The sequence below is a fragment of the Lissotriton vulgaris genome, chromosome 6, assembly GCF_964263255.1.
Source record: "Lissotriton vulgaris chromosome 6, aLisVul1.2, whole genome shotgun sequence".
NCBI classification, from domain to species: domain Eukaryota; kingdom Metazoa; phylum Chordata; class Amphibia; order Caudata; family Salamandridae; genus Lissotriton; species Lissotriton vulgaris.
In genome coordinates this window covers 1014890700-1014918545 of record NC_141694.1, presented here as the reverse complement: position 1 = coordinate 1014918545, position 27846 = coordinate 1014890700, and the positions used below count along the sequence as shown (strand labels likewise).

At 48.1% G+C, this 27846-nt stretch overlaps 1 protein-coding gene across 3 annotated transcripts in view; it reads right to left on the bottom strand.

The window, feature by feature from the left end:
• The window catches only part of VIT (vitrin), a 1955513-nt gene that overhangs the window by 540908 nt on the left and 1386759 nt on the right, over positions 1-27846 (bottom strand). For all 3 annotated transcript variants that reach the window (XM_086927073.1, XM_086927074.1, XM_086927075.1), the window contains one exon: positions 8397-8500. In XM_086927073.1, the coding sequence (XP_086783199.1) occupies positions 8397-8500 (104 nt within the window). The remainder of the gene's footprint in view (positions 1-8396; positions 8501-27846) is intronic.

The window sequence follows — 27846 nt, the reverse complement described above, 5'->3', positions numbered from 1 at the left end:
CCAGGAGGTGTGTTTCTTGAAACAACAGAATATCAGCCCCCGCCCTCTTGGCGTATCGTAGAATGGCCCCTCTCTTGATCTTATCTAGCGTGCCACGCACATTTCAGCTAACTACGCACAGGGACCCTGGAACTACCCGCCCCTTCCCTCAGTGTCAGGCATAAGATAACGTAACCACTCCTCCCACCAGTGCCTCCCCGACCCAGTGCCCCCAAATTCTGATGGACAGACAGCACAAGCATGCAATCAAACAAACCCCAAAACACTCAACCACCACAAACCTCCCCCGCATCCTCCCCCCTCCACCCCATACCTCCCAACCATGGAAGTACCTGTCGCGATCGGGGCAAGGTCCAGTCACCAACGGTGGACAACCAACATCCGCTCCAATGGATCCCCAAGAAAACACCTATAACTGTGGTGGAGAAAAGGACCACACCCCCTCCCGTCCACGCGGGTGGGAGCGGGAACCAGCCGCAATCAAACTAGCCTAACTGAGCATCCAAGCAAAAATGTCACCATGTCATTCCTCCAGCTGCTGCTTCTCTGGAGACGCGACCTTCTGACTGAGGACAGAGCCTGACCTGTTGCGACGCCTTGAGCAGGGCCTCCTACTGCCCCCCCTCTGGCCCCGGGGCCCTCCATGGGTCACATCACTGGAGGAAGATTTAGAGTCCGGGCCCGGCAGCGTATGAGGACGCATCCGCTCAGTTTCATCAGTCCATTTAAAAAGAACACTGTGCGGGACCGATAAATGACTCTCAGTCTGGCGGGATACAGCAACGCATATTGGCGCTTTAGGTTGAGCAGGCTCGCTTTGGCCACCAGGAAAGACTGTCGCTGCTGTTGAACCAAGCGAGTGTAGTCCGGAAAAATAAGTATGGAGGCATTGTCACAAGTGAGGGTAGACTTAGCCCTGGCCTGTCGCAGGATAGCGTCCTGATCCATATAGTTAAGAAACTTAGCTATAATTGGCCTTGGGCGAGCTCCCACGGGGGGCTTCTGCATGAGGGCACAATGGGCACGTTCGATGATGAAACAACAGGAAAGCACATCGGATGGGAAGCAACCCTCCAACCACTGGGTCAGAAAGCACTCCACGCTGTCTCCCTCGCATCCCTCCGAAAAGCCACGAAACGTAGATTGTTCCGCGTGGCGCGCCCTTCCTCATCCCCAACCACATGGCCAGACCCTTCTGTACCTTTTCCATAGCCGTCACTTTCTTCTTTAGAACCGTCACGTCGTCCTCCACCTCCGACACGCGAGTCTCCGTTGCAGTGATGCGCTCCACGTCATACCGTAGATCTTGTCGCAGCAGGGTGACATCGGACCCGAAGGCCCCGATCTTGGCGTCAAGCATGTCTCGGGACTGAGTGATAGCCGCCATGAGCGCCGCATTGTCAGGCACTTGACTCTGCGAGCCCTTAGTCCCTGCGGCGGCCCCTGCGCCAGTATACTTGTCGAGTGTGCCCTGTTTAGCACCACCGCCTCCTCCCTTGTCGCGGGTCATTGTGAAGGTTCATGTCCCACACGCTGCAAGGATTCCCAACCCTAGGGCAGGCGCAGGTCACAACACCCGTGATACAGTGGACTTGAACAGCAAGACCCTCCAGGTGAACCTCGAGTAGGCCGTGGCTATCTCCAAGATTCTAAGCCACGCAGGGGGCAACTCCACGTCACCACCAGATGTCACCGCTCTGCACCCCGCCGCGTGCCCACACCGACCACCGACTCAGCCCCTCCAATCACAGCAGCGGGGCCACCGCCATCCAACGAACCCCACAGAGTCCTGTCGCATCCACAGTGGCGTCACGGTGCCTCAGCCGCTACTCCCATCATCGCCGCGGACCGGCTAGACTGCCGAAGACATCAAAGCCACTGCCACCACCGCCTCAGAGTCAAAGTTAGGGAGGGCAGGGGGGTGGGGGAGGGCCCTCACCACCTAAGCTCCCCAGCCCAAAGTCCCACGCCGCGTCGGAGCAGAATCACCACCGCGGGCACGGGCCAGGCAAGCCGCCCCCGCGTACCCAGGCCAGGTATGTCGTCCACTCCGGCCGCCCCCGCCGAGGCCCACGTACAGGGATCACTGGCAATGTTTCTGCACGCCCCCTACACACCACCAAATGTCTGTGGGAGAGGGGCCACCCCGCCGGCAAAGGAGGGGGACCCACTCCAGTCCAACACAGGGCGGGGGAGGGCTGTCACCTTGTCTCTCCCGGCCCCAGGGCCACACAGGCCGACCCTACCGGTCAACCGCCCCGCCGAGCGTCGTCCAAAGCTGCCGCCCTGCAGCCCCAGCAGCACTCACAGTAGGCCAGCGCAGGTCTTCTCCACAATGTCGCCCACAAAGTTCACCGCCGCCGGCCAGGCCGCAGAAAATGGACGCAGCCCTCCACAGGGCCATCCAGCCTCGCGCAATGGCTCTCCCGGTCCGCGGCTCAAGACCCGTCCTCCACAGGGCCTCAGGATAGTGCCCCGCAGCGCACTTCTCCACTCAGGCACACCTCAGCAAGGCAGCCTCCCCCGATGATGAATGGGGGAAGCACCACCACACTCCGCCACACCAGCTCTTCTTCGCCGGCCCGGGAACCACCGCCCCAGCCATGCACGGCACGCAAGGCCCCGGCTCCGCCGCCGCCGTCACTCACCAGGCCGCTTCCGCACTGCAGGCCGCGTCTCCCCACCTTGCGCGTCCCCAGAGAGATCGAGGGGGACACCAAGCGAAGCCGCGGCACCTCCGACTTTCGTGGAACAATTACAGGCGCTCAGGGCAGGATAATTAGAAAGGATATAGGCAGGCTGGCCGGAGCGAGGCTTAGGCACGACCGCCATTGGTGCCGGTCAAGCTACGCCCCCTGATACATTCTTTGACACTCACCTTGGACCTCGACATGAACTGCCATATTCTGTCTGGTCACCCATGACACAGATATAAGACTGCGGACTGAACTCCTCTGCTACTGAGGAACATGTCATTCACAGAAGGACTCTGGATGGCCCGCCATGGGCCGATGCTGCAAGGTGGGCTTTGCATGGCCATTTACTGCTCCGCATACAACACTTCATTGAATGTGCATTAAACATTCATTGTCACACCGATGTGTCATGTCTATGATCTTGCAAGTGTGGGGGCATGAATGCATGTAGGGTCATTGATTGCACCTTACATCCATGTGGCTTATGTTGTGGGACTTGAGTCACAGGGTGATACATTGCCGATTGCGTGCCGGGTGGCGCCGACACTAGAACGGGGAAACACACATTTGTTACTTTCTTGTCCAGTCCAGAACGGAAGCACGCACACAGCCCCGGGATCATTGTACACACACCTACGCTGGATTGGCGTACCCCAGGCCAGTCCACTCCGCTCACGCTCACGGGGGGGGACAACACTACATGCCCCTGGTCTTCCCTGTAGGAATCTGCAGCTCACAGGGCTAGTTGTCTGCATGCCAAGGCCACTCCCTCACAGCGGGTTCACACACACCACGCCCATTCGGCACCGGCATCACAGGACATGTGACCGTGCCAATAAAAAGAGCCAGCGCATGTGCTGGACGCCATTTCCACTCTCCAAATGGGTGTCTTTGTGTGGGAATCATTTATGCATGAGGGCCTAGGGCCCTGCCACGTCATATTGCTCAGTGCCGGTGGTGACATGATTGCGTCCGTATCATGGACTCAATCATAGAGGGTCCATGGCTACCTGATTCACTATGGCAGGCACAGGCACACCGCCACGGGACAGTGTCTTTCGGTGCACTGAGATAGGGGCACCTTCAGTGCTGAGCGGGTGGGCAACCTACGATGATGCCCTGAGCACTGATGCATCTCTGCCATTGCGAAATCAAGACCCAGAATCATGTGTGTGACCTGGGGGCCCGCAGTGTGTGGCTGCATGATGTGAAGGGTGCCATGGTCGTGGCCGACGGGCTTGGAGATCCAACCGGCACGTGGTGGGCCCTCTTGGAGACACGCCGGTGGGGGAAGGTGAGCAGTGAGGCCTGGTCGCGCAGGTGCGGGCACTCTCCGCTGGGCAGCGAGAGGGGCTGGGGTGCAGCAGCCTATGTGCGCAGGGGCGGGCAATCGGTGATGGCGTGTGCTACTGTATGGACTCTGCCATTCATGTCTCTGGCAACTGTTTCAGATGAGTGACCAGGGGGACGGCAGTGTGTGCTGGCACGTAGTTGGAGACACACCGGTGGCTGCAGGTGAGCAGTGGGGCCTGGGTCTGCAGTGTCGGCACTCTCTCTTTCTATCTCCTTCTCTCCTTCTCTCTTTCTATCTCCCTCTCTCTTTCTATCTCCCTCTCTCTTGCTATCTCCCTCTCTATCTTTCTATCTTCCTCTCTCCCTCTCTCTTTCTACTACCTCTCTCCCTCTCTCTTTCTATCTCCCTCTCTCCCTCTCTCTTTCTCTCTCCCTCTCTCTGTCGCTCTCCCTCTCTGTCCTTTGATGGGCGCATGACACACCTTCTTATCTGTCTTTCTGTCTTGCAGGCTGTGACAGGAGAAGACACACAGTGCCTCTTCATGATTGTTTTTATTTGCTTCACCTGTAATAAAGGTTTTGTTTTGGTTATATGATGTGGATGTGTGTTTCAATTTTTATGCCCACACCTGTCTGTTAGGTGTTGTGGTTGTGCGATTACAGGTGATTTGTTTTGGTCATGGTTTCATGGGGTTGATGTGCATTCTCCTTGTCAGGAGGGGGGTTGGTGGGGTCCGGGGTGAGGGTGGGAGTATATGTTGTTGCCCTCTTGGTGCTCCGGGCTGCATGCTAAATTGCTCGGGGCATCTGTTGTTCTTCATGCTTGGCTATGGGGTGTGCTCCCTTGGCTGCAGCCGGTTGTCGTCCGACTTTGCACCAGGTCAGAGCAGGTGTTAATTTCCTGATGCTAACGCACCTTATCGCCTGTTTTGTGTTCTTATCGCAGATCAGTCAGGTCATTGAGAATGTTGTGGAGTGGTATTGACGCTGCTTTTTGCTCGGGAACGCCTACTCTGCATCTCATTAGCGATAGTTGCCGGGGTCATCCGTGGCAATGTTTTTTGAGGATGCTATCATGGGAAAACTGGTGGTATCTACAGTTTGCATCGGCTTGTGAATGGGGTGATGGATTTATTGTGACTTTGGCTGCGCTAAAGTGCCGTTAACCCGATGATAGCTTCTTGAGAATATGCCCATATATCTTTAGTGATGAGCAGAAACGAACCAATGCAACATAGCTCTTATTAGAGCAGCCCAAGATGCCGCCACAAGAGGGTGTCTCAATCTGATACTGATGAGTCAACCAACAATGTGACTACTTTTAAAGGCCTGGCAGACACGACCGCCATAATGATTGAGAGCAGAGCGGGGTTTGCTACATCAATGCTTACTTTGATGCCCTTACTTACTGACTAGGTGAGCGCCTGGAGAGTCAACACACCATGCTTGATAGCGCAGAGAAACACATTTATAGTCTTGAAGGCTGCCTTACTCCCATGGTGAAGCGTGTTGAGAAGCTAGAACGCAGTCTTCAAACAGTCGCCATGAAGAATGAGGATTTGGAGGCACGCTCCTTTAGGAATAATATCCACATTCATTGCGAAAACAACAAATATGGGTTGCCCATATGACTTTGTGGAATCTCTCCTAATCTAACTATTTGACCATGTCAATTTCTCATCAACAGTCACTGTAGAATGCACGCACAGGTCTCTTGGACCCCGTTCCTCTGTGGGTGCTGCACCAAGGCGTTTGACAGATCGTCTTTTGAATTACAAAGACAGAGACACTATTCTTCGCCTTTATTTTGAGAAAGGCACCATACATCATCAAGGAGCCACTCTCTCATTCTTCCCAGATCTTACCCCCATGGTGCAGGAAGCTGCCGCAAATACTCAGACTCCTAAAATGCATTATGCAAGCTAGGCCTTAAGTACGCCATGCTTTACCCAGTGCGACTCCACTTCGAGGTCAGTGGCAGGCCCCACTTCTTCGAATCTTCAGCAGAGGTGGTGAATTTTTGCAAACAATATAAAGCTGCTTCCATGGACCCATGCTAAACAAACAGGAAAGCCAGACAGATTTATTTTTGGATTTTTTAACCCACCCAGCCAATTAGTTCTGGAGGGCCATCTATTTTATTTTAGTTTTTTTGTATTTTTAGAAAAACATTAAACCATTTCATTTATATATGTCATCAAATAGACAGTCAGCGAACAGTGAAAAAATGCATATGAACAAGTGAAATGTGCAATAATATACAAGTGCTGTACAAGTGCTCAGAAATCAATACTGTCAGTTCATACAGGCAACACCAAGAGCAATAAATCAAATACCTAACAATAAATTCACATTAGGAACCAATCCTTAAATTAGGTACAAGAAGACAGGCGGACAAACAGTTCAGAAGCACTGCCTGCCTGTCTAACTGAGCCAAGGATAGGAAAATAAATTGAGGGGTTACAAAACTAGGGATAGCACTGTATAGTTTTAAACAGCCCTAGTGGCACCCTTATTCTTTTTCCAAGGCTCAGGGTCAACGCGTTTCGAACCACGACGTTAGTATGGGTTCTCCTCAGGACACGGACTGGATGGAGCCGAAACTGGAAATGATAATAATGAAGGAGAATGGTGTAAGAGTTGTGCACCAATATTAAAATGAGTTAAAAGCTCAGACTCCTTTTTTTAAAAAAAAAAGCTCAGACTCCAGACTCAAAGGAAAATGTAAAAGAGTACCTGGGAATGACAGGTGAATGTCAATCATAAGTAGTTGCAGTGTAATGGAAGGCCTCACGCGTACCGCGATTCTGTAACCGGATAGGAATGTAAATCAGAACAACTCTATGCGACAGATGCCAAAACATTTTGATCAGTAGGTTGAGCGTGGACAGGAGCCTACCTGTGTAAAAGGGCGTTATATATGCAAGTGAGTGGAGGAGTATCAAGAGGATCCGTGGTTTGTAGGCGGATTCCGGCAAGAGCCAACCTGGAGGAAAGTCGAAGGTCTTTTTGAATATACCCACTTGTTATTACTACACCAATAAAGAATGGAGTTTTTTGCTATTACCAGCGTAACACTTACTGTGTTGAGGGCGACCGCCGCCGTGGCTCAGGGATCTCCCATGCACATTCAAGTGTGTCTTAGTTCGTCAGCAGTGTTCAGCGCGAATTCGCCTGAAAAATGCCGAAATCTAAGTTTTAGATACACCTGCGCTTTCTTACTTGCTCAAAAAACACGCATCTGCACTGTCAACAGGAATCATACTCACTGTACGGTGTAGGCGGTCTGCTCTCTTCACTCGCGGACGGCGATTGGCATTAGCACGCCTCTGGGAAGCTTTCAAGGCCAACATATTTGGCATTAGTATTACCACATACACTGGTGTGCTTCAAGACATCCAAACCAACCTAAAGTGCATTGAATCAGCATTGCGCGATATTAATCTGGCGGACTCACGGTCTGATGTACATCCTCAATTACATGCCCAATCGACCTTATTGTCCGAACTTCAGGACATTGCTGAGAGAGGGGTAAAATACGTAGGGAGAGATGCCAGGGTCCACAAATATGGTGAGGGCAAGCATCCCAGATGCACCCTTGCTCATTTGCTCTGTCCCAATAGCCACATTGGCTCTATCACTGAACTTCACATACCCACCGTAGCAGTCCTCTCGGCTAACTGCATCATACTTTCGGAACTGCAGTGATACCATGAGCTGCTCTATATGTCTCGCTCCTCAGGAGCAGCATCTGACATAGAAAGATACTTTGCAGAGGACGCCATGGTCTGGACCTCAGACATCCAGCGCCATTTCCTTGCTGAACCCGTTTACTTCATTATCACATATAAGAGGACAACCAAATACAGGACTTCAGGATTTGCACTGTACAAAACCTTCTGTGTTTGACCCAGGCTGCCCAAATTGTACGCATAACTGACTTGCCTCTTAACTCACTACTGGTATTGTTGTCAGGGTGGGTGGAACATAAATGTTTCTGCATTCATGTTTGAAAACTATCACTTTTCAAAATAACTTCTCAATGCACTGATATAACCTGTTGTACTAGGGTGAAATGGTTCCGAAGGTTAGTAAAATACACTTTTTGAATTTACTTTATCACACTTTACACGTTTACTGCAAGATTCAAATAACATTTAAAGAAAAGCTTCCTGTTGATTTAACATCTTTTAAAGTTTAGTGGAGTTCAGTAAACAGCATACCAGTGCTGCTTGTACCAAGGGACCGCATGTGAAGGCCTGGGGGTGTGCATTCATTGAAAGCCATTGAGCCAAATTCGATAATGTCTTAGGTTGGCCGACTCAAAGCTTCTCATTTCTGAATTTGATCTTAACTGAATGCCAACATGCTCATGTATTTTGGACATTTAACTCTATAATTACATACCCACATTGGAAAGTCCTCCCTTCTGTTGGATCTTCTCAATAGCAGCTTGCACATCTTTGATCTTAGAATAGGTTTTGAGCCCAAATTCTGTTGATGGGTCATCTCTGTGCAGTGTGATAGAATCAAAACAATTTTGCAATTTTTAATATGTTTCAGTTTCATCAAAACCATCAACCAATAATTCAAACGTATAGTATATCAAATTTTTTAAAAAACTGTCATAAAAATAAAACTATAATTTGCTTTTATTTGAGCATAACCTTTAGCATTTTCAGAAAATGAGCGTATATAAATTACTTATTGAACATGGGCATAAGATGCTGAATTTGAGTATCTCTTATGGGAGGACGATGCAGATTGATGACTAAAATACCTTCTTACTCTAGCTAACAGAGCCAGCACATTCTGTCTTTTGTGGGTAATCCCACATAGGTTTGCTTTCGAGCACTGAAACCTTTCCCAGTTGGCGGAGCACGTATTTCTTCTGGCAATAGTACCCATTGACGGGCACTTTTATGGCACGAGGCAGCTAAACAACACATTGTAGTTTGTTTTTACAGGAAAAGACTGTCTGCCATGCAAACATTTAAAAAAATATATATTTTTATTGAAAAGTACAAGACAGATCATACAACCATTTCTTATATTATACATTTGCAAGTTACATTTAGCATTGTGCTTAGGACCGAGATCGAAATAACTGACATCCTAGACACTGTTTTCCCCATCCCTTTGCCTTCGTAATTCCAATTCTACCACAGGCGATATACAAATCCCCCCCTACACGAATTCCACCAGGACCATTTCCTGTCCCACTTCTTCGGGCACCCCCTAGCTACATACACTTCTTTCTCAGCTATCACACATTTGTCTATGTCTTTCTGCCAGACCGCCACTACAGGTGGCATCATTCCTCCCCTCGCTATTTCCCTCTTAAGCAAAGTGAAGCCTAGGGCCAGATGTAGGTAGGCCGTTACCGGTCGGTAACGGCCGAAAATACAGATTTTTGGCCCTTACCGATCGGTAAACAGCCATCGAGATGTAGGGTACAAAAAAAAATCAAAATCGGAGTGAAAACCGATTCGGAATGAGTACCGAATGGAAAAGAATCCGATACGTACATACCGAAAATCGGATATGTAACGAATCGGTAACACACCGAATTGGATGCAAACACCGATTCGGTCAATGTACCGAATCGGTAGACACACCGAATCGGAAAATAACCGATTCGGTCCATGTACCGATTCGGTAGTGACACCGATTCGGAAATTATCCGAATCGGTCCATGTACCGATTCGGTAGTGACACCGATTCGGAAATTATCCGATTCGGCCCATGTACCGCTTCGGTAGACACACCGAATCGGAATGAAGCCGATTCGGTCCATGTACCGAATCGGTAGATAGACCGATTCGGACATGAGCCGAATCGGAGAACATACCGATTCGTATGAATCACCGATCGGGAAATTCCCCGATTCGGACAGATGGGGAGATGTAGGGAGGCACAGAAACACCGAAATCGGCTCAGAATCGGTAGAATTCACTCGGTATTTACCATGGATTACAATCAGGTGGTAACCAACTCCAACCCATTTAAACAGCCCCAAAATGCATTGCAACTTGCAGGATGGCAGCTTTTTATGTCATTGCGAGGCGGCTACAGCTACAGCAGGAAGGACAGAGGGAATGGCTAAGAAATGAACAGGTCTACAGACAGAGGATAACCCTGTTCATGCTCACAGAGGCAGAGATCCTACAGAGATACAGGCTGGACTCTGACACCATACTTGAGCTCATCAGGGATCTCAAACCATTCTTGGACCACCACACCCCAAGGGCACACGCCATCCCAGCACACGTCCAGGTGCTATGCAGCCTACACCTGCTAGCGTCTGGCAGCTATCAAAGTGGAGTTGCAGCGGCAGGAGGGGTGAGCCAGAGCAGCCTGTCAAGGTTCATCCACACATTCCTTGACGCCATGATACACAGGATGGACCAATACATCTCTTTCCCTGCAACCCACGCAGAACTGCTACAAACTAAAGCTGACTTCTACCAGATGGCACAATTTCCCCAAATCATTGGTTGCATAGATGGCACGCACATTCCGATTTGCCCACCAGCGGACACAGAATACATATACCGCAATCGGAAGTCTACACACACCATCAACGTGCAGGTGATCTGCAATGCGAAGTGCACCATCACAGACCTGGTAGCAAAATTTCCAGGGAGTACCCATGACTCCTATATTTTCCAACAGAGCGGCATCTATGCACGGCTGATGGCTGGCGAATTTGGTGAAGGATACCTCCTAGGTGAGACACATCATCAGACCCCCATAACACACAGTAGCTAGGTGGAATACATGTATGCATGTGTGTAATGTTACCCCTTTCTATTCCAGGCGACAGTGCATATGCCCTCCGCTCATTCATACTCACCCCCTACCTCAACCCCTCCACACCCAGCCAAAGGAGGTATAACCGGGCCCACAAAAGCACAAGGAATGTAGTCGAACGGACCTTTGGCATCTGGAAAAGTAGATTCAGATGCCTGCACAAGAGTGGAGGTGCAAGGCAGTATACCCCATCACCTGCTGCAAGATCATAGCTGTATGTGCAATGTTACACAACCTTGCGGTGAAGAAGGGCACTGAGGTGGAGTTGTCTGACTATGAGGACCATGACGATGACGAAGCTGTGCCACTGACACAGCCAGCTGGGGTGTGTACGCCAAGTGATGGCAGTTACAGACGTGAGGAGATTACAGAAAACTATTTCTGAGTGAGTACAGATGCAAAGACAGCTAAATGGTTGTTGTGAAAAAACAATTTTTAATACTGTTGCAACACAGTTACTGCACTGATGTGCAACAAAAAAAAGGTGTAATGGCAAAGAAAACAAAAGTCCAAGGTCCAGGTTGCCTCACCCGCCCTTGCAAGGCTATTTCTTTGACCGCTTGGCAGCCCCACTGGGGTGTCCCTCAGCCCCCTCAGAATGACCAGCGGCATCTGCGGAGCGCCTGGTGCTCCTGCGTGGCTCTGACGCAGCGCTGGCCGGGCTGCTGCGGCTGCTGCTGTCCCCAGCATCCCCCAGGTCCAGGGCAGGATTTGCGGCAGTGTTAGAGATGATCATGGCCTCCATTGCAGTCGTGATGCGGGCCATTCCCCTTGTTAACTCTGCCGTATTTTGTGTGAGGCTAGACTCCATGTTGGCACTGCGCTGGCAGAGTTGTGCCGTTGCCGCAGCAAGGCGGCTCATGGAGCGGTTCTGCACCCGGGCATCCCGCCTGCGCACCAGCTCCTGCTCCTCCATTCTGCCACACAACTGGGTTATGGCAGTGGTTAGCCTGCCTAAACCTGCTGCTACCTCCTTGTTTGAATCCACGAAGGCCTGAAATCCTTTTACCATTTCCCCCATCTGCAGGTTGTGCTGCAGGAGCTGGCGTTGGCAGGCCATCATGGATTTCGCCTGCTGCCTTTGTATCTTGACCATCTTTCCTTCGAGGCCCAGGAAGACACTGCCCTCCGGTGCTGGTGCTGCAGTGGTGGGGATGGCACGGCGCCGGGTACTGCTGCTGCCGGCCTGCTGAGTGGGCTGGGGTGCCACTGGTGGGGGTGTGGTGCTCGCCGGGGCCTGAGCCCCTGCTCCCAGGACAGGTTGTACTGGTGCCACAGCCATGGTCGTGGCAGGAGCTGGTGTAGGTGGGAGGAGGTCCCTTGTCGGGGAGTTCTCTGGGGAGAACTGCAAGGGGGGTGTGCTGGGCATTTGTGGGGAGTGCAGTCCTTCAAAGTCTATTACCAGGTCTCCCTCCATACCAAGCCCTATGGTGTTTTCGTCCTCCTCCTCCTCGGCAGCCTGGCTGGTGCTCGGCCCTGCGAGTGCAGTGTCAGATGGTGCTGCTGCCTCTGTTGACATTGTTTGTCCGCCTGATGGTGCCCCTAGGTACAAAGAAGCATTTGTAAATTGAGTGCCGATGTATTACAGTCAGTACAATTAAAACATTCCACATGTCCTTGCATCTCCTTAGAATGTGTTCCACTGTTTCCTGTCTTGTGATTCTGCACTGCCATAGTTTGCTAACTTCTGCTGACTACATGTACCATGATGCTTGTCTCTTGTATGTTGGTTACAGTACTGTGCTGGGGTTTGCCTATGCATTGTGTCTAATGGGGAGGTGTCTGGTAGGGTGTGTCATGATGCGCATGCTTCTTACCTGTAGCTGTAGCTCTGGCAGAGCTGTCCAGGGTCCCAATTCCAGTTACGCTCTCCCTCTCAATGGTGGTGGACACCATTTCCTCGAGGTCTGTGAGGGGTGGCGCCGGGTTCCTGCCTCCACCTGTGACTCCAGCCTGCCTCTGGATCTCTGCCATCTTCCGTTTTGTGAGGCTGCGGATGTCATAGAAACGCTTCTTCAGCTCGTCCAGGGACCTGGGGGTGACACCCACAGCATTCACCTTTTGGGCGATTTCGCTCCAGATCCTCCTCTTGGTGCTGTCTGGAACATTCAGGGACAGCTTTCCAAATAGCTGCCGGTGCACCCTCACCACCTCCTCAACCAACACCTGCAGCTCGGTGGTGCTGAACTTAGGCTTCCTCTTCTGGGAGGACTTCTGGCTCTCACTCTGGTTTGCCATCTTGTACAGTACAGTTCACAACCTCCTACTCCCACTGCTGCTAACTGTGAGTGTTCAGCTCAGGCTGGCTCTCCAGAAAGTTCTTAATTAGCTGCACCTGCCAGGGTTGCCACTCCCTGTTTGGGTGGGGGAGGGGGAGCCACCTCATTGGCTGAATCGGCTTTTGCCGAATCGGCTTTTCCCGAATCGGATTTTACCGAATCGGTAAAATCCGAATCGGTATTATCCGAATCGGATTTTACCGATTCGGTTTCTTCAATGCATTCCTATGGGCTTTTTGGCCATGGGTGTGTTTTCATAGCTACGATTCGTTAATTGCCGAATCGGATTTTACCGACTCGGCTATTTCCGATTCGTTGGTAGCCGATTCGGATATTTACGATTCGGTGGTAGCCGATTCGGTACTTTCCGATTCGGTCCGTGCCGATTCGGAACGTACCGATTCACATTACCGATGCCGACCGAATCGGTATTATTTCGCCGTTTGTTTGCTACATCTCGTTTTCCGATTTCAGAATACCGATTCGGCCCGCCTCGGTATTTTGAAATCGGAAAATCCCTTTTACCTACATCGGGCCCCTAGTGTCACAAACTGCTGCTCCGTCTCAGTAAGGTCTGTGGCTTCCCATATATTGAGCAAGCTCAGGCGGGGTGTCAACGTGAGCGGTTTCCCTATTGCAGATTGCATATGGGCCGCGGTTCTGTCCCATTATCTTCGTATCAGCGGGCAGTCCCATATCATATGATAAAAGGTGGCCGACTGCCGGTAGACCTTCATACACAAGTTGTCTGGTCGAGACCCGATTTTTGCTAACGTTATACCGGTCAAATATGAGCGATATAAAATACGAAGTTGAATTAGTCAAAATCTAAGTGTAATGGCAGCCTCACTAGAAGACATCAGCGCCTGTCTCCAATCCTCCTCATCAATCGGCCCAAGGTCCCCTTCCCACCACTCCCTAAGCTTCCCAAAGGAATCAGGGATGTTATTACTGAGTTTCCTATAAGTCAAGGAGATCTCCTTGGAGTGCATCTGCCCATCCAGCAGTCGATCTTCAAGTGGGGACGCTTCAGGTATGTCCTATAACTGGGGAGCGAGTTCTGTAGAGCATGCCGGATTTGAAGATATCGAAAGACCTCACCCTGCACCAGCTGGTAAGTACCCTGCAGCTCCTCAAACCAGAGAATCTTACCCTTTTTGATCAAGTCCTGGACTGTTGAAATACCAATCATATCCCACCTGTCGAATCCCGGGTGGTGGCAAAGCATACCGAGCTTCTGCGAGCACCACAATGGCGTCACTTTAGTAAGCACGCATGTCCAGCCCAAACGGGAATTAGCTAACCTCCAGATCTGTATTGTATGCTTAGTGGGTCCTATATAATGGTGTTTCCTGGTTTGGTAATAAACAGCCCTAAGATAGCCGGATCGGTACATCTGGTATCTATCCAGGGCACAAGCCGGGTCATCCGGCCGGGCATTTCTCCATCTATTTACAGTCACCAATTGCGAGGCCCAATAATAAATTCATATATCAGACAGCGCGATGCCCCCATCATACCATCCTTTCATTAATTTCTAAAGCGCAATTCTCCGGGCCTTACCATCCAGGAGTAATGTACGTAACTCCCCTTCCACTGTGACAAAATAAGTATCTGGAACCCTATGCGGGCAGTTTTGGAGAATATACAAAAATTGTGGAAGGGCCGACATCTAAAAAAAGCTGCTTGGCCCACCAGTGAGAGTGGCGGTGACCTCCAATGCTTAACATCAGCCCGTAGCCTTGCTAGCGGGGGTGCCAAGTTGCGGCTGAAAAAGAGAGCTGGGCCCAGCGTGACGAAGACTCCCAAGTATTTAAAACCATCTTCCGAGACCACCAATTCACAATCTCTTGGGAGGCGGGGAATCTGTCCGTGGAGCACATATAGCACTGAATTGCCCCAATTAATTGCGTAGCTGGAATACTTCCCAAAGTTTGTAAAAATATGAAGGACTGTATGTATGGATCTATATGGGTTTGTAAGATATAGCAATAAATCGTCCGCATTAAGCAATATTTTATCTTCGCACTCATGTGTCCATCACATACCTTTTGAAAATGCATCACGCCGAACCCATGCTGCCAAGAGCTCTAACATGAGAGAAAACAGCAGCGGTGACAGAGGGCAGCCTTGTCTGGTGCCTCTCCGTAAGGTGAATGGCCTGGACGTATAGTTGTTTACTCTGACCTGCCCCACGATATCGGTGTATAGCAACCACACCCACCTTATAAATTTAGGGCCCAGCCTGCTCTTGCCTGAACCTCAAAGAGATAGGGCCATTCAAATCAAACGCCATTGAGGCATCTAGTGACAATATGACTGCATCCTCCCCTAGGTGTTGCCGACGTGCCAACACATTATGAAGCCGGCGAATATTAAGAGTCATGTTTCTCCCCGGCATGAAGTCGGATTGATCCGGATGCACAAGTGAGGAGATCCCTGTTCCCAGTCGTGTGGCGAGGACCTTCGCTAAAATCTTTGCTTCAACATTAATCAAAGAGATCGGCCTGTAAGAGCTACACTCGTCATCTGGCTTGCCAGGCTTGTGAATTACCACGATACTTGCCAACCGTTGGTCCGGCGGTAGAACCCCCTTCTCCCAGCTTTCCTGATACATTCCCCGCAGATGCGGTATCATTTGGGAGGCCACTGCCTTCAGAAACTCTACTGGAGTACCTTTGGACCCCATCACCTTCCCAGACTTAATTTGGCCGATGGCCCTTCGAAACTCCTCATCCGATGGATCCGCGTTAAGTAGCTCCCTATCTACTTCTGAAAGAGTCGGTACGTCACTTTCTGCCAGCAACTGACATGAATCCTCCGCTGTATAAGCCGTCGAGGGTGCGTATACAGTTTCAAAGCAGTCTGCAAATACCTCTGCTATTTTGCCAGGGCGGTAAAGAACCTCACCACTCGGCATCGTCAATCGGGGCACCCATCTCGAAACTTGCTCCTTCCTCTCCAGCCACGCAAGAGTCTTTCCTGCCCTATCTCCAAGTTCATATAACATATGGTGGGTAGCCGCCTGTTTGGCCAGCATGTGCTCCCGAGCCTTGAGTTTATATTCCTCCTTTTTCAGCGGCAGGCAGTGCAGTGCCTCCTCTGAAGGCTGGAGCACATGCGCCGCCTCAAGTTCCCTGAGGGCGTCCTCCAGCCGTACCAGTATCTCACACTGTTTTGCAACATATTTCACTTTTAATGACAGGGGATATCCTTTAAGAACCACTTTATACGCCTCCCATATTGTCTGCGCCAATGCTACCGACCCTACGTTCTCCTCTAGGAAGTGCCCAGTTTGCACCCCAAGCTCCTCCTGATATCCGGAATTTTAAGCAACCATGGGTAATGACAATGGTAATGTTTGTTATCCCCGTGCACTCGCTTTGATAATGAACAGGTTAAGCTGTGCTTCTGAAAAGATCGGGAAGGCGCTCTAGTCGTCGCACGTAGTCTAGCCGTGCCTTTGAATGAAAGTATCAAGTGTTGTGGGTAGGATCACCTACCCTCTGGACTATACGCTCAGTAAACAACGAAACACAATGGTTTCTTATCCAAATTCGGTTTATTTTGGTTCAACCTTGTGGATACTTCAATTAATTGTAAAGAACGGATTATAAACAATAATTCCTTGCGTGCATAATGTTGATCTTATGTCGCAATATTGAGGTTCATTGTAATTTTACATCCACCCAATGCATTTCGGGTCTGAAAACCATGACCCTTCTTCAGGGGTCTGAAAACAAGGGGTAAAACAGGACCATATTAGTTACTCCGTTGATATGTGCATTTAGTTATCATGAGTGAATCGTGCTCGTAACAAAACGTGCTACCATTAACTCCCCAACTACGCGCAAAAGGCTACCCTGCCCCAAATAAACATGTGATATGGGAAAACACAATCAAAACGAGCATAATAATTAGAAATACAAATTCGAATAGTTGGAGATCACAATTATTAAAGAAATGCGAATATACAATGAAGGTAGGGACCAGTGTTATTCAAAAGTCAATGCTGCAATAAGGTGATGGATCATAGAAAGCAAGAGTGTTCAACACGATCATTCATCCCGACTGGATGAGTAGAGTTTATTTGGGGCAGGGTAGCCTTTTGCGCGTAATTTTATCACCCCGGCACTTCCAAACTTCCTTATTTTGAAGCACCGATACTCAGATCACGTGGTGGGTGTCATTCTGTTTTCGCGTCCATTCATTGGGTAGATTTATTCGATCAGGTGACCCCCGGTCCTCTTATCACAACCGTTCTTGTTGTACCGCGTAAACTTTCCAGAGTTCATTGAGACGCGGCGTTGCCCGATCCTTTTGTAAGTGTTTATTTATTCTCATTCACCCGCATCTTTTTCTTTAATCACGATTCTTGGGTTTCAGGGAATGCATGGTGACACTTCTGTCTGTTTCTATTTCATCTTCCGTTTCCTCATACTATTTTTTCACGTCACCTGGTGCACTTATCGATGTTTAGTTTGTTTACGAACAACACCAACAGCATGTTTCCAAATCACCGAGTTGGCGAGTTAATGGTAGCATGTTTTGTTACGATCACGATTCACTCATGATAACTAAATGCACATATCAACGGAGTAACTAATATGGTCCTGTTTTACCCCTTGTTTTCAGACCCCTGACGAAGGGTCATGGTTTTCAGACCCGAAATGCATTGGGTGGATGTAAAATTACGATGAACCTCAATATTGTGACATAAGATCAACATTATGCACGCAAGGAATTATTGTTTATAATCCATTCTTTACAATGAATTGAAGTATCCACAAGGTTGAATCAAAATAAACCGAATTTGGATAAGAAACTATCGTGTTTCGTTGTTTACTGAGCGCATAGTCCAGAGGGTAGGTGATCCTACCCACAACACTTGATACTTTAATGACAATGGTGCCACGCTGCTGCTTGTCCCTGTACGTAAAATATACTCCCACTGGGGAGTGATCTCATAGACCTTGGGGGTACGTCCTGGGCCGCCTGAAATTCCCCATTGAGGCCGCGTATGGCAAGAAGTAATCATTTGGGGAGAGACTGCCATGCACACTAGAAAAATAGGTAAAATCAGTCTCTGCAGCTCGCGCCCCACATCTGACAGGCCCAACGCTGCAGTAAATTCCGCCATAAGCTCATTTGGCCTCGCCCCCTGTCTCTGCGGGTACCTGTCAATCGTGTCATCCATCGTCATGTTGTAATCCCCTCCCATCAGTAAAGTACCATCAGGGAGATTAGTCAGTATTCTACCGAGCTCTACTAAGGCATCTTTACCCAGCGCTGGTGGCAAATAAACAGAAACTATGTTCAAAGCCCTTCCTTCCCACTGGGCCTCGGCCACGCAAATCGCCCAGCGGGATCCGCCCATGTATTATGGACGATCAATGGTGTGTTTATACGGACCAGGATACCTGTACCTCTAGACCCAGTGGTATAGTCAACATGCACCAGGAGCCTGTAACCCCATCTATTCAGGGCCTTGCATTTATTACCAACCAAGTGAGTTTCCTGCAGGAGAACCAGACTCGAGGACTGCCTCTTCAGGTATTGCTGGACGACGCCTCTTTTTATTTTATCGCCTAAGCCATTAACATTCCATGAAAGGACTGAGAGCACTGAATCCCGTTAAGCCCCCATCCCCCAGCACGGCCAACGTCATAATCCAACAGGTCGAAAATATAGCAAACATTACCACCCGCAACAAAAGGCATCAATATCACTTTTTAGTCTGTCACATAAAATAAAAACATGGAAAATAAAACAATGCAACACATTGCATTCACTGTGAAACCCTTCATCAAAACGCACAAGAGAGCAATCTTGTCCAGAGTATAAGAGCACACCATTGCTTTGAAAACCGCAACTAATCACAAAATGCCCCCCTCCACCATGTAATTCCCCCTCCACCCCCCTCCCTGCCTCCCTGCCTGTGGATTTAGAACTACCGACCCCCAAACATGGCAGAGTGCCTCTCAACCCCCCTGAAATGCTAGAACTGCAGAGGGAACCGGTCCCCCCCTCCCGTAGATACACTTTACAGTCATCGCAAATCATAGTCATCCTTCACTTACAACAACTAAGCAACATCATATCACATCAATAGAGTTAGCAAATGGTACCATAACATAAACCCAGAGTGCAAAGACAATCTCATGGCAATGAGCCGGACTCCTCCCCCACAAGATCCCCTACTTGCGTGTACTGTAGCAAAACAATAAGAGAGTAAGGGTATTACTCTTCAAAGTAAGGTGGGAACTCCTGGTCCCCTTTAAGATATTATAACAAAACAAATGGAGGAGTACCCCTAAAGGCGTAACAGAGAAAGTCTCTGTGCCTTAAACTTAAGGGTTAATCAAGCACTTGTGCCCAACCTTAACACAGGACATAGCATGTCCTTTTTGAAGACCCCTCACTCACCAACCTGGTTGCTGACATGCTTTATCATCGGGGTCCCACCCCGAAGGCCGAGTGCCAACAGGGTGTGCTACGACACCTGATTACAGTGGAGCGGGTATTTTTTCTCTTTTTATATGTGCAGTGATAAAAAGGGATAGGTGATTTAAAAAGGGGCCAGGTCTACTCACTTCAAGACTTTATTCCAGAGTGACTAGACACCCTAATAAAAGAGCTGTAACACCTATGTCTAATTAAGTAGACTCCGGTGTTAAAGACGTGTAGTGTTAATAAAATAGCGACGTGTGCTATGTGATTAAAATATAGGTCATAGGTCTACATGTTTCAACCTCTTGCAATTGTGGGTTTTCGTCAGGACCGGTGGAAAAAAAGAGAGAGGGACCTGGGTGGTACGCACACGCTAAGGCGCGCCCTACCCTAAATCCGTGATAAATGGAAACACAAAAATGTGTCCCTTTACAAAATGTTGTCTTCTCCCCACTCTGGAAGAAAAACCTGTGAAGAAAAACATCAGGAAAGGGGTGGTTGGGATCACAAGACACAGGACAGACATTAGTTGTACATGTAACATATAGAAAATGAAATAAGAAAAAAGTTTCCCCCTCATTGTAGTAGGTAAACAAAAATGGTTTAGTAACCATATCAATGACTACCATTTTATGGGCGTATCCAGCCATTGGAATTGGTGTATGGCTCCGATACTCGTGCTGCTCTCAAAAGGCTAAATGACTGTATAAGCCTTTTGATGGGAGAAAGTTTTTAGCGGTGAGAAGGCTGTATGACTGTATAAGCCTTTTGGTTGGTTAAAGTTTTTAGCTGTAAGAACTGTGCAAATGAAGCATATCGTGGTGGAAAAAGACTACTACAGGAGGTGATGATGTCTCACAATATACCCAGGTACGCTACATATAATTATCCCTGTTACAGGATTTCACAGTTCGTTTCACAAAATGTGTCAAGGTGATACCCGGATATTTGTAAAACATTCGGCTTACTCATAGGGCGGTAAGAATTCGCTTCATGGGCGTTCGTGTTCCAAAGGCGATGCTCGCGTAATCTAAGAAGTTAAGGAAAAACACGGGCAAGAGACGTGATGAGTGACAGGATGTCATCTCGTGCGTATAAACAAAATCCAGGGAGATTGTGTGTGATCTGACTTACTTGCGGCTTCTGTTCCTCGAACTGGTAACCTACTTGGTTCCATAGACGATACGCCTGTGGGAATCCCTAACCCACAGTGAGGAAGCGATGAAATAGTTAGGCGCTCCGCTTCCTGGAAAGGGTGTGGTCGGGCGGGTCACGTGAGTCCATAAGCCAATCGACAGAACGTTGTGTCAAACTGAGGCTTGGAACTCAGTTTCTATGGTAACCTAGGTCGCTCTGAAGAAAGCTCAGAGGCGCCACCGATGGAACTAACAGCCTAATTCATGAAGCCTAAATCGGCTCGCAAAGGGCCAGATTCTGAGAATCTGGCCCTTTGCGAGTGCGATGTTTGCATTTGGGATTCAACATCCCAAATGCAAAAATCGCTATTTGCTAATTCGCATATTTGCGAGGATTTACATTTAAGGAATCTCGATTTGAGATTCCTTTAATGTAATTCATCATCCATTTTACAATTGCGAAATCGCATTTTCGGGCCGCAATTTACCGCGAGGTCAAACCTCGTGGTAAATTGCGAAAACTCAGAAAAATGCATTTAAATGCATTTTTCTGAGTTGCACGTTACACACACACACATGTCCTTTGGACATGTGTGTGTGCAACACCTGTGTTAATTTCCATTGCAGGGTTGCTACAGGGTGTCCTTTGGACACCCCTGGCACCCTTGTACTCGCAATCTCATTTGCGATTAGCTAATTGCTAATCGCAAATGAGGAATGACTCCCCATGCATTCCTATGGGCCTTTTGGCCCATAGGAATGCATGGGGAGTTATTCCTTATTTGCGATTAGCAATTAGCTAATCGCAAATAAGGAATCAGTGGGAATCGCAATTAATATTGCGATTCCTACATGAATACCGTTTTGCGAGTCTCAAATAGCGATTCCTTATGATTCGCTATTTGAGCCTCGCAAAACGGCCCGTTCATGAATCAGGCTGTAAGTGCCTCAAGATGGGAAACGAACACCAGAGGGAGGTGAGCAGGGTCTTTGGACGCTGTTCTCATTAGATGTAGGTTTTATTGAAAACGTGCAGATTAGCAAATTGTCTCAATTATTAGGGGGCATTAACATGAGTTGCTACAGATTCTTGGATTAGTAAAAACAACATCAAAGAATACCAAGTAGTATACCAAAAGAAATGTTCATATGACCATTTGGGCATTGATGGCTCCGGAAGGCACATGTTGATTCCTTGCCCGTGGTCTGGGGTATACTCTATCATTGTTGATATAAACTTCACCCCATAACTGAATTCCAGGGAATGTTGTTGTTTAGACCAATCCTGTGTGTGGACAGCCTGTAGACCCATCTTTGTTCTTTCTCGAAGAGGCGTTGAGTCAGGTTGTTGCCTGGGCTTATCGTTCAATAATAGTCCATTGTAGGTCGTCAAGTGCGTGTCCTGCAGTTAGATAGTGTTCTGTCAATCTAGTCATGGACTTCTTGCACCTGATGGTGCTTCTGTGTTCCCCTGTACGTAATTTTACTTTTCTGTTGGTCATACCAATGTAGTGCAGATTACAGGGGCACGTTATTCTGTAGACTACATTTTCACTGTTACAGTTTGTGTGGCCTCGGATTGTCCAAATCTTCCCTGGTTCCAGGTTCAAGGTCTTTGTGTTTGTCGTGAAAGGACACACACTACAATTGCCACATTTGTAGTGGCCCGTGACCTTTGGTAGTCCCCATGCATTTAGCACTGTTTCATTTTGTACTGCTTTTGTTATTGGTCTGGTATTTACCACTGCATCTTTTATGCTTCTCGCTTTTTTAAAAGAAAAGAGAGTTTTTTCCCATTGCCTTTTGCCGGAATTCAGAATCGGCCAATGTTTATTTATTACCCTGGTTACATCATTGGAAATCTTGTTGTATGTGGTAACACATGTAAGGGGAGTTACCTCAGTTAGTCTCACTATGTTTTCCAAAAGTGCTTCCCGGGGTTGGTTGCGTGCACGTTTCTGACTTTTTTGCAGGATTTTGTTCGGATATCCTCTGTCCTTCAGTTTTTTGGTGAGGTCGCTTGCTTGTTCTTTGTAATCCTTAAGTTGACTACAATTTCGGCGGATTCACAAATATTGCCCGTAAGGAAGGTTCTCTCGTAATGGCCTAGGATGGAAACTTTCGAATCTAAGAAGCTTGTTTCTTGCCGTAGGTTTGTAGTGTGTTACAGTTTAAAAATTCCCATTCTCTTTGTTTATAACAAGGTCAAGGAACACCAGTGTGTTGTGGTCCTTGACATAGGTGAATTTCAGATGGTCGTCGCAGGTATTTATCCAATTGAAAAAAGAGGCCAGGGAATCTTTTGGTCCATTCCAGATTGCCAGCACATCATCGATGTACCGTTTTCATAACAGGATATTTGATCTATAGGGGTTCTTGTCACTGAATATGTGCTTTTTCTCAAAATCATGGACATACAGTCCTGCCACGCTGGGGCAAATGTGCTCCCCATCGAAGTTCCACCCGTCTGGATGTATAGTGTTCCCTCAAATTCAAAATTGTTCCTTTTTAATGCCAACCTTGCACATTCTAAGATAAAGTTTCTCGGGGTTCTTGAAGTCCATTCTTCCTCCTCTAGAGCTTTTTCCAGGACCTTCAGCGTTGCGTCCTGGGGAATACTTGTGTACAGACTCTCAATATCGAAACTCACCAGGATAGTGTTGTCATTCACAGTGAGGTCGTTGAGTAGTTGTAACAAGCTCTTAGTGTCTTGAAGGTATGTGCTGGTTTTTTGCACCAGTTTCTTGAAGAAGACATCGCAAAAGCGGGATAGTGGTTCTAAAAGTGAACCCAGGCCGGACACTATCGAGCTCCCAGGGGGCGGTAGTTTGTTTTTGTGCATTTTTGGGAGCGTGTAGAAGTATGGTGTTCTCCCTTCACTTTTGCACAAAAAATCAGCCTCTTGCTTGGACATATATATCCTTCCGCTTCTCCGTAATCTACTAGCGATTTTATCTCGCTACGTAGCTCCTCCGTGGGGTCACTAGGTAGTTCCCGATAGCTTGTCTCATCTGACAATAGTCTTCGGCATTCAGTTTGATATGCTAGCTTGTCAAGTACCACCACTCCACCGCCTTTATCTGCGGGTTTGATCACAATGGTATCACAATTCCTGAGGGTCTCCAGGGCCATTCTCTCATTCTTGGTCAGATTAGTGAACGCTATTTTTGGGGTCAGCTTCTCTACTTCATTGTAGACGGCTTGCTGAAATGTGGTTACTTCCACTGGGATCATGTGTGGTGGTGGCATGAAGGTTGATTTCGTTCTTAAGCCTGTTTCGTTTGGATCATCATTGGTGGTCATCTCATCTTTCTTTTCAAAGAATGCTCTCAATTTCAGTTTTCTAAAGAAAGACGAAAGCTCACACTGGAGTTTAAATTTGTCCAAGTTGGCCGTCGGGACAAACCCGAGGCCTTTGTTCAGTACTTGTTCCTCATCCTTCGAGAGGGGTCTAGTCGCTAGATTTGTCACTAGGTTCTCCGGTTGCTGGGCCCTGCCTGTGGAGTCTTGCTCTGCAGTTGATTCGTGTCCGGCTCCTCCGATCCCCAATGTACTTGGTTGCCTTGGTTCCCCGGTCTTCTTTTTCCCCTTCTCCTTCCGCACCTAGCTAAAAAAGGCGGTCTATAAACATTTGGTGGGTAGAAGGGTTGCTGGAATGGTGGTTGCCATCCAAACATCTGATAGTTCTGGGGGTGGTTGAATGGATCTGGATAGCCTTGAATCGGTATTGGATTGAATGGTGGCCAGTTGCTTTGCATCCTTCCACGACCTCTTCCTCTCTGTTTAGTGCTCCCATTACTTGAGTTGCTACTTGCATTGGAGGGGTTACTTGAGGCATTACTTGAGGCATCCAAGTTGTTGTATGCCTTTGAGGGTGGTACGTATTTCGGATCCGAATAGGGATAGGCTTTTACCATGGAGAATCTTTTCAGATCTTTCTGAGATTTTTGCACTTTCTGCTGCATCAGATTGTCCTTGTACTCATTAATTTCCCTATTCAGTTCATCAAGTTTCTTCTTGTAACCAGTGATAGTCGTTTTTATCTGACCCTCGGCTAGTTGGATTTCGACTTGTATTTTATCTGACAGTCTTAGGGCAGTTTTCAGGATGAGAACTATCCAATCGTGCGTGCAGTGCCACGATATTGCGGCCCAGTCTTTTCGGAAGGCAGCATCCTCCCAAAAAATACGAGGGAGGTTTGTTAATAATAGACCCTTTGGTGCCATATTCTTGCTCAAGTATTGTTTTAGAATAGTGCCATGTAGGATAGTTCTGATCCTACTTCTTTTTAACTCTGTTAAGTTCTCCCAGTCCGTAGTTTGTGATATGCTTTGTGTTATGTTCGCATCCGCAAATATAGATAAATCTCCCATGATTTCCTCCACCTCCGCTGAGGTGTAGGAGAGGCCTTGGTTCTCGCTCATGGTTGCGGATATTTCCAAGGGAAAAGTGTGTGATGACTATGTGGGACTCTCGCAGCTGTGCGCTGCCTAACTGTAGCAAAACAAGAAGAGAGTAAGGGTATTACACTTCAAAGTAAGGTGGGAACTCCTGGTACCCTGTAAGATATTATAACAAAACAAATGGAGGAGTACCCCCTAAAGGCGTAACAGAGAAAGTCTCTGTGCCTAAAGCTTAAGGCTTAATCAAGCACTTTTGCCCAACCTTAACACAGGACATAGCATGTCCTTTTTGAAGACCCCTCACTCACCAACCTGGTTGGTGACATGCTTCATCATCGGGGTCCCACCCCGAAGGCCGAGTGCCAACAGGGTGTGCTACGACACCCGATTACAGTGGAGCAGTATTTTTTCTCCTTTTATATGTGCAGTGATAAAAAGGGGTAAGTGATTTAAAAAGGGGCCAGGTCTACTCACTTCAAGACTTTATTCCTGAGTGACTGGACACCCTAATAAAAGAGCTGTAACACCTATGTCTAATTAAGTAGACTCCGGTGTTAAAGACGTGTAGTGTTAATAAAATAGCGACGTGTGCTATGTGATTAAAATATAGGTCATAGGTCTACATGGTTCAACCTCTTGCAATTGTGGGTTTTCGTCAGGACCAGTGGAAAAAAGAGAGAGGGACCTGGGTGGTACGCACACGCTAAGGCGCGCCCTACCAAAGATCCATGATAAATGGAAACACAATAATGTGTCCCTTTACAAAATGTTGTCTTCTCCCCACTCTGGAAGAAAAACCTGTGAAGACAAACATCAGGAAAGGGGTGGTTGGGATCACAAGACACAGGACAGACATTAGTTGTACATGTAACATATAGAAAATGAAATAAGAAAAAAGTTTTCCCCTCATTGTAGTAGGTAAACAAAAATGGTTTAGTAACCATATCAATGACTACCATATTATGGGCGTATCCAGCCATTGGAATTGGTGTATGGCTCCGATACTCGTGCTGCTCTCAAAAGGCTATATGACTGTATAAGCCTTTTGATGGGAGAAAGTTTTTAGCGGTGAGAAGGCTGTATGACTGTATAAGCCTTTTGGTTGGATAAAGTTTTTAGGGGTAAGAACTGTGCAAATTAAGCATATCGTGGTGGAAAAAGACTACTACGGGAGGTGATGATGTCTCACAATATACCCAGGTACGCTACATATAGTTATCCCTGTTAGAGGAGTTCACAGTTCGTTTCACAAAATGTGGCAAGGTGACACCCAGATATTTGTAAAACATTCGGCTTACTCATAGGGCGGTAAGAATTCGCTTCATGGGCGTTCGTGTTCCAAAGGCGATGCTCGCGTAATCTAAGAAGTTAAGGAAAAACACGGGCGAGAGACGCGATGAGTGACAGGATGTCATCTCGTGCGTATAAACAAAATCCAGGGAGATCGTGTGTGATCTGACTTACTTGCGGCTTCTGTTCCTCGAACTGGTAACCTACTTAGTTCCATAGACGATACGCCCCGTGGGAATCCCTAACCCACAGTGAGGAAGCGATGAAATAGTTGGGCGCTCCGCTTCCTGGAAAGGGCGTGGTCGGGCGGGTCACGTGAGTCGATAAGCCAATCGACAGAACGTTGTGTCAAACTGAGGAAACTGAGGCTTGGAACTCAGTTTCTATGGCAACCTAGGTCGCTCTGAAGAAAGCTTAGAGACGCCACCGATGGAACTAAGTGCCTCAAGATGGGAAACGAACACCAGAGGGAGGTGAGCAGGGTCTTTGGACGCTGTTCTCATTAGATGTAGGTTTTATTGAAAATGTGCAGATTAGCAAATTGTCTCAATTATTAGGGGGCATTAACATGAGTTGCTACAGATTCTTGGATTAGTAAAAACAACATCAAAGAATACCAAGTAGTATACCAAAAGAAATTTTCATATGACCATTTGGGCATTGATGGCTCCGGAAGGCACATGTTGATTCCTTGCCCGTGGTCTGGGGTATACTCTCTCATTGTTGATATAAACTTCACCCCAGTTCAAATCTCTGTAGACCAACATCGAAGCCTTCAATCCTGCTCCTCCAGTCCATTTGTCTCCGCTATAGGGTCAGTGCTTGCCTCCTCCCGCTTGATTCCCCTTTGTTGGCCAGTCTTATCAGGGCGGTCTCTCCTGCATTTCCCCACCGTGCTCCAGCCTTCCATCCAGTCCCAGACCGCCTCTGGTGAGTCGAAGAACCATGACTTTCCATCCGTTTCCACCCGCAGTCGCGCTGGGAAGAACATTGCGTATTTCACCTCTCGATCTCTAAGCTCTTTTTTCACCGCTTGAAAGCTTCTTCTTTGCGCCTGAACCTTGGCCGTGAAATCTGGAAAGAACGCCACCTCCTAATTATCTACCTTCAAGGCAAGGCCGGACTGTGAGGTCTGCAGGATTATATCCCTATCTCTGTAGTTGAACACTCTGGCAATCAGGGGCCTTGGGGGTGCACCCGGCTTTGGTCGGCCACCTGGCACCCAGTGAGCTCTCTCTATAGAAAAATAGCTGGACAATGTCTTGGGCTTGAGGTGTTTCTTAATTAATTATTCCACATACAGGTCCGCAGCTGGCCCCTCCGTCCGTTCCGGAACCCCAAGAATTTGAATGTTGTTGCGGCAGGCCCGCCCTTCATATTCATCGAGCTGTTGCGACATCCTTGCCTGCTTTTGCTGCATGTCCAGCATTTGGCTCTGGTGTTCCGATTTGTTCGCTTGCAGGGTGCTTGTCACTATTTTCAGTTC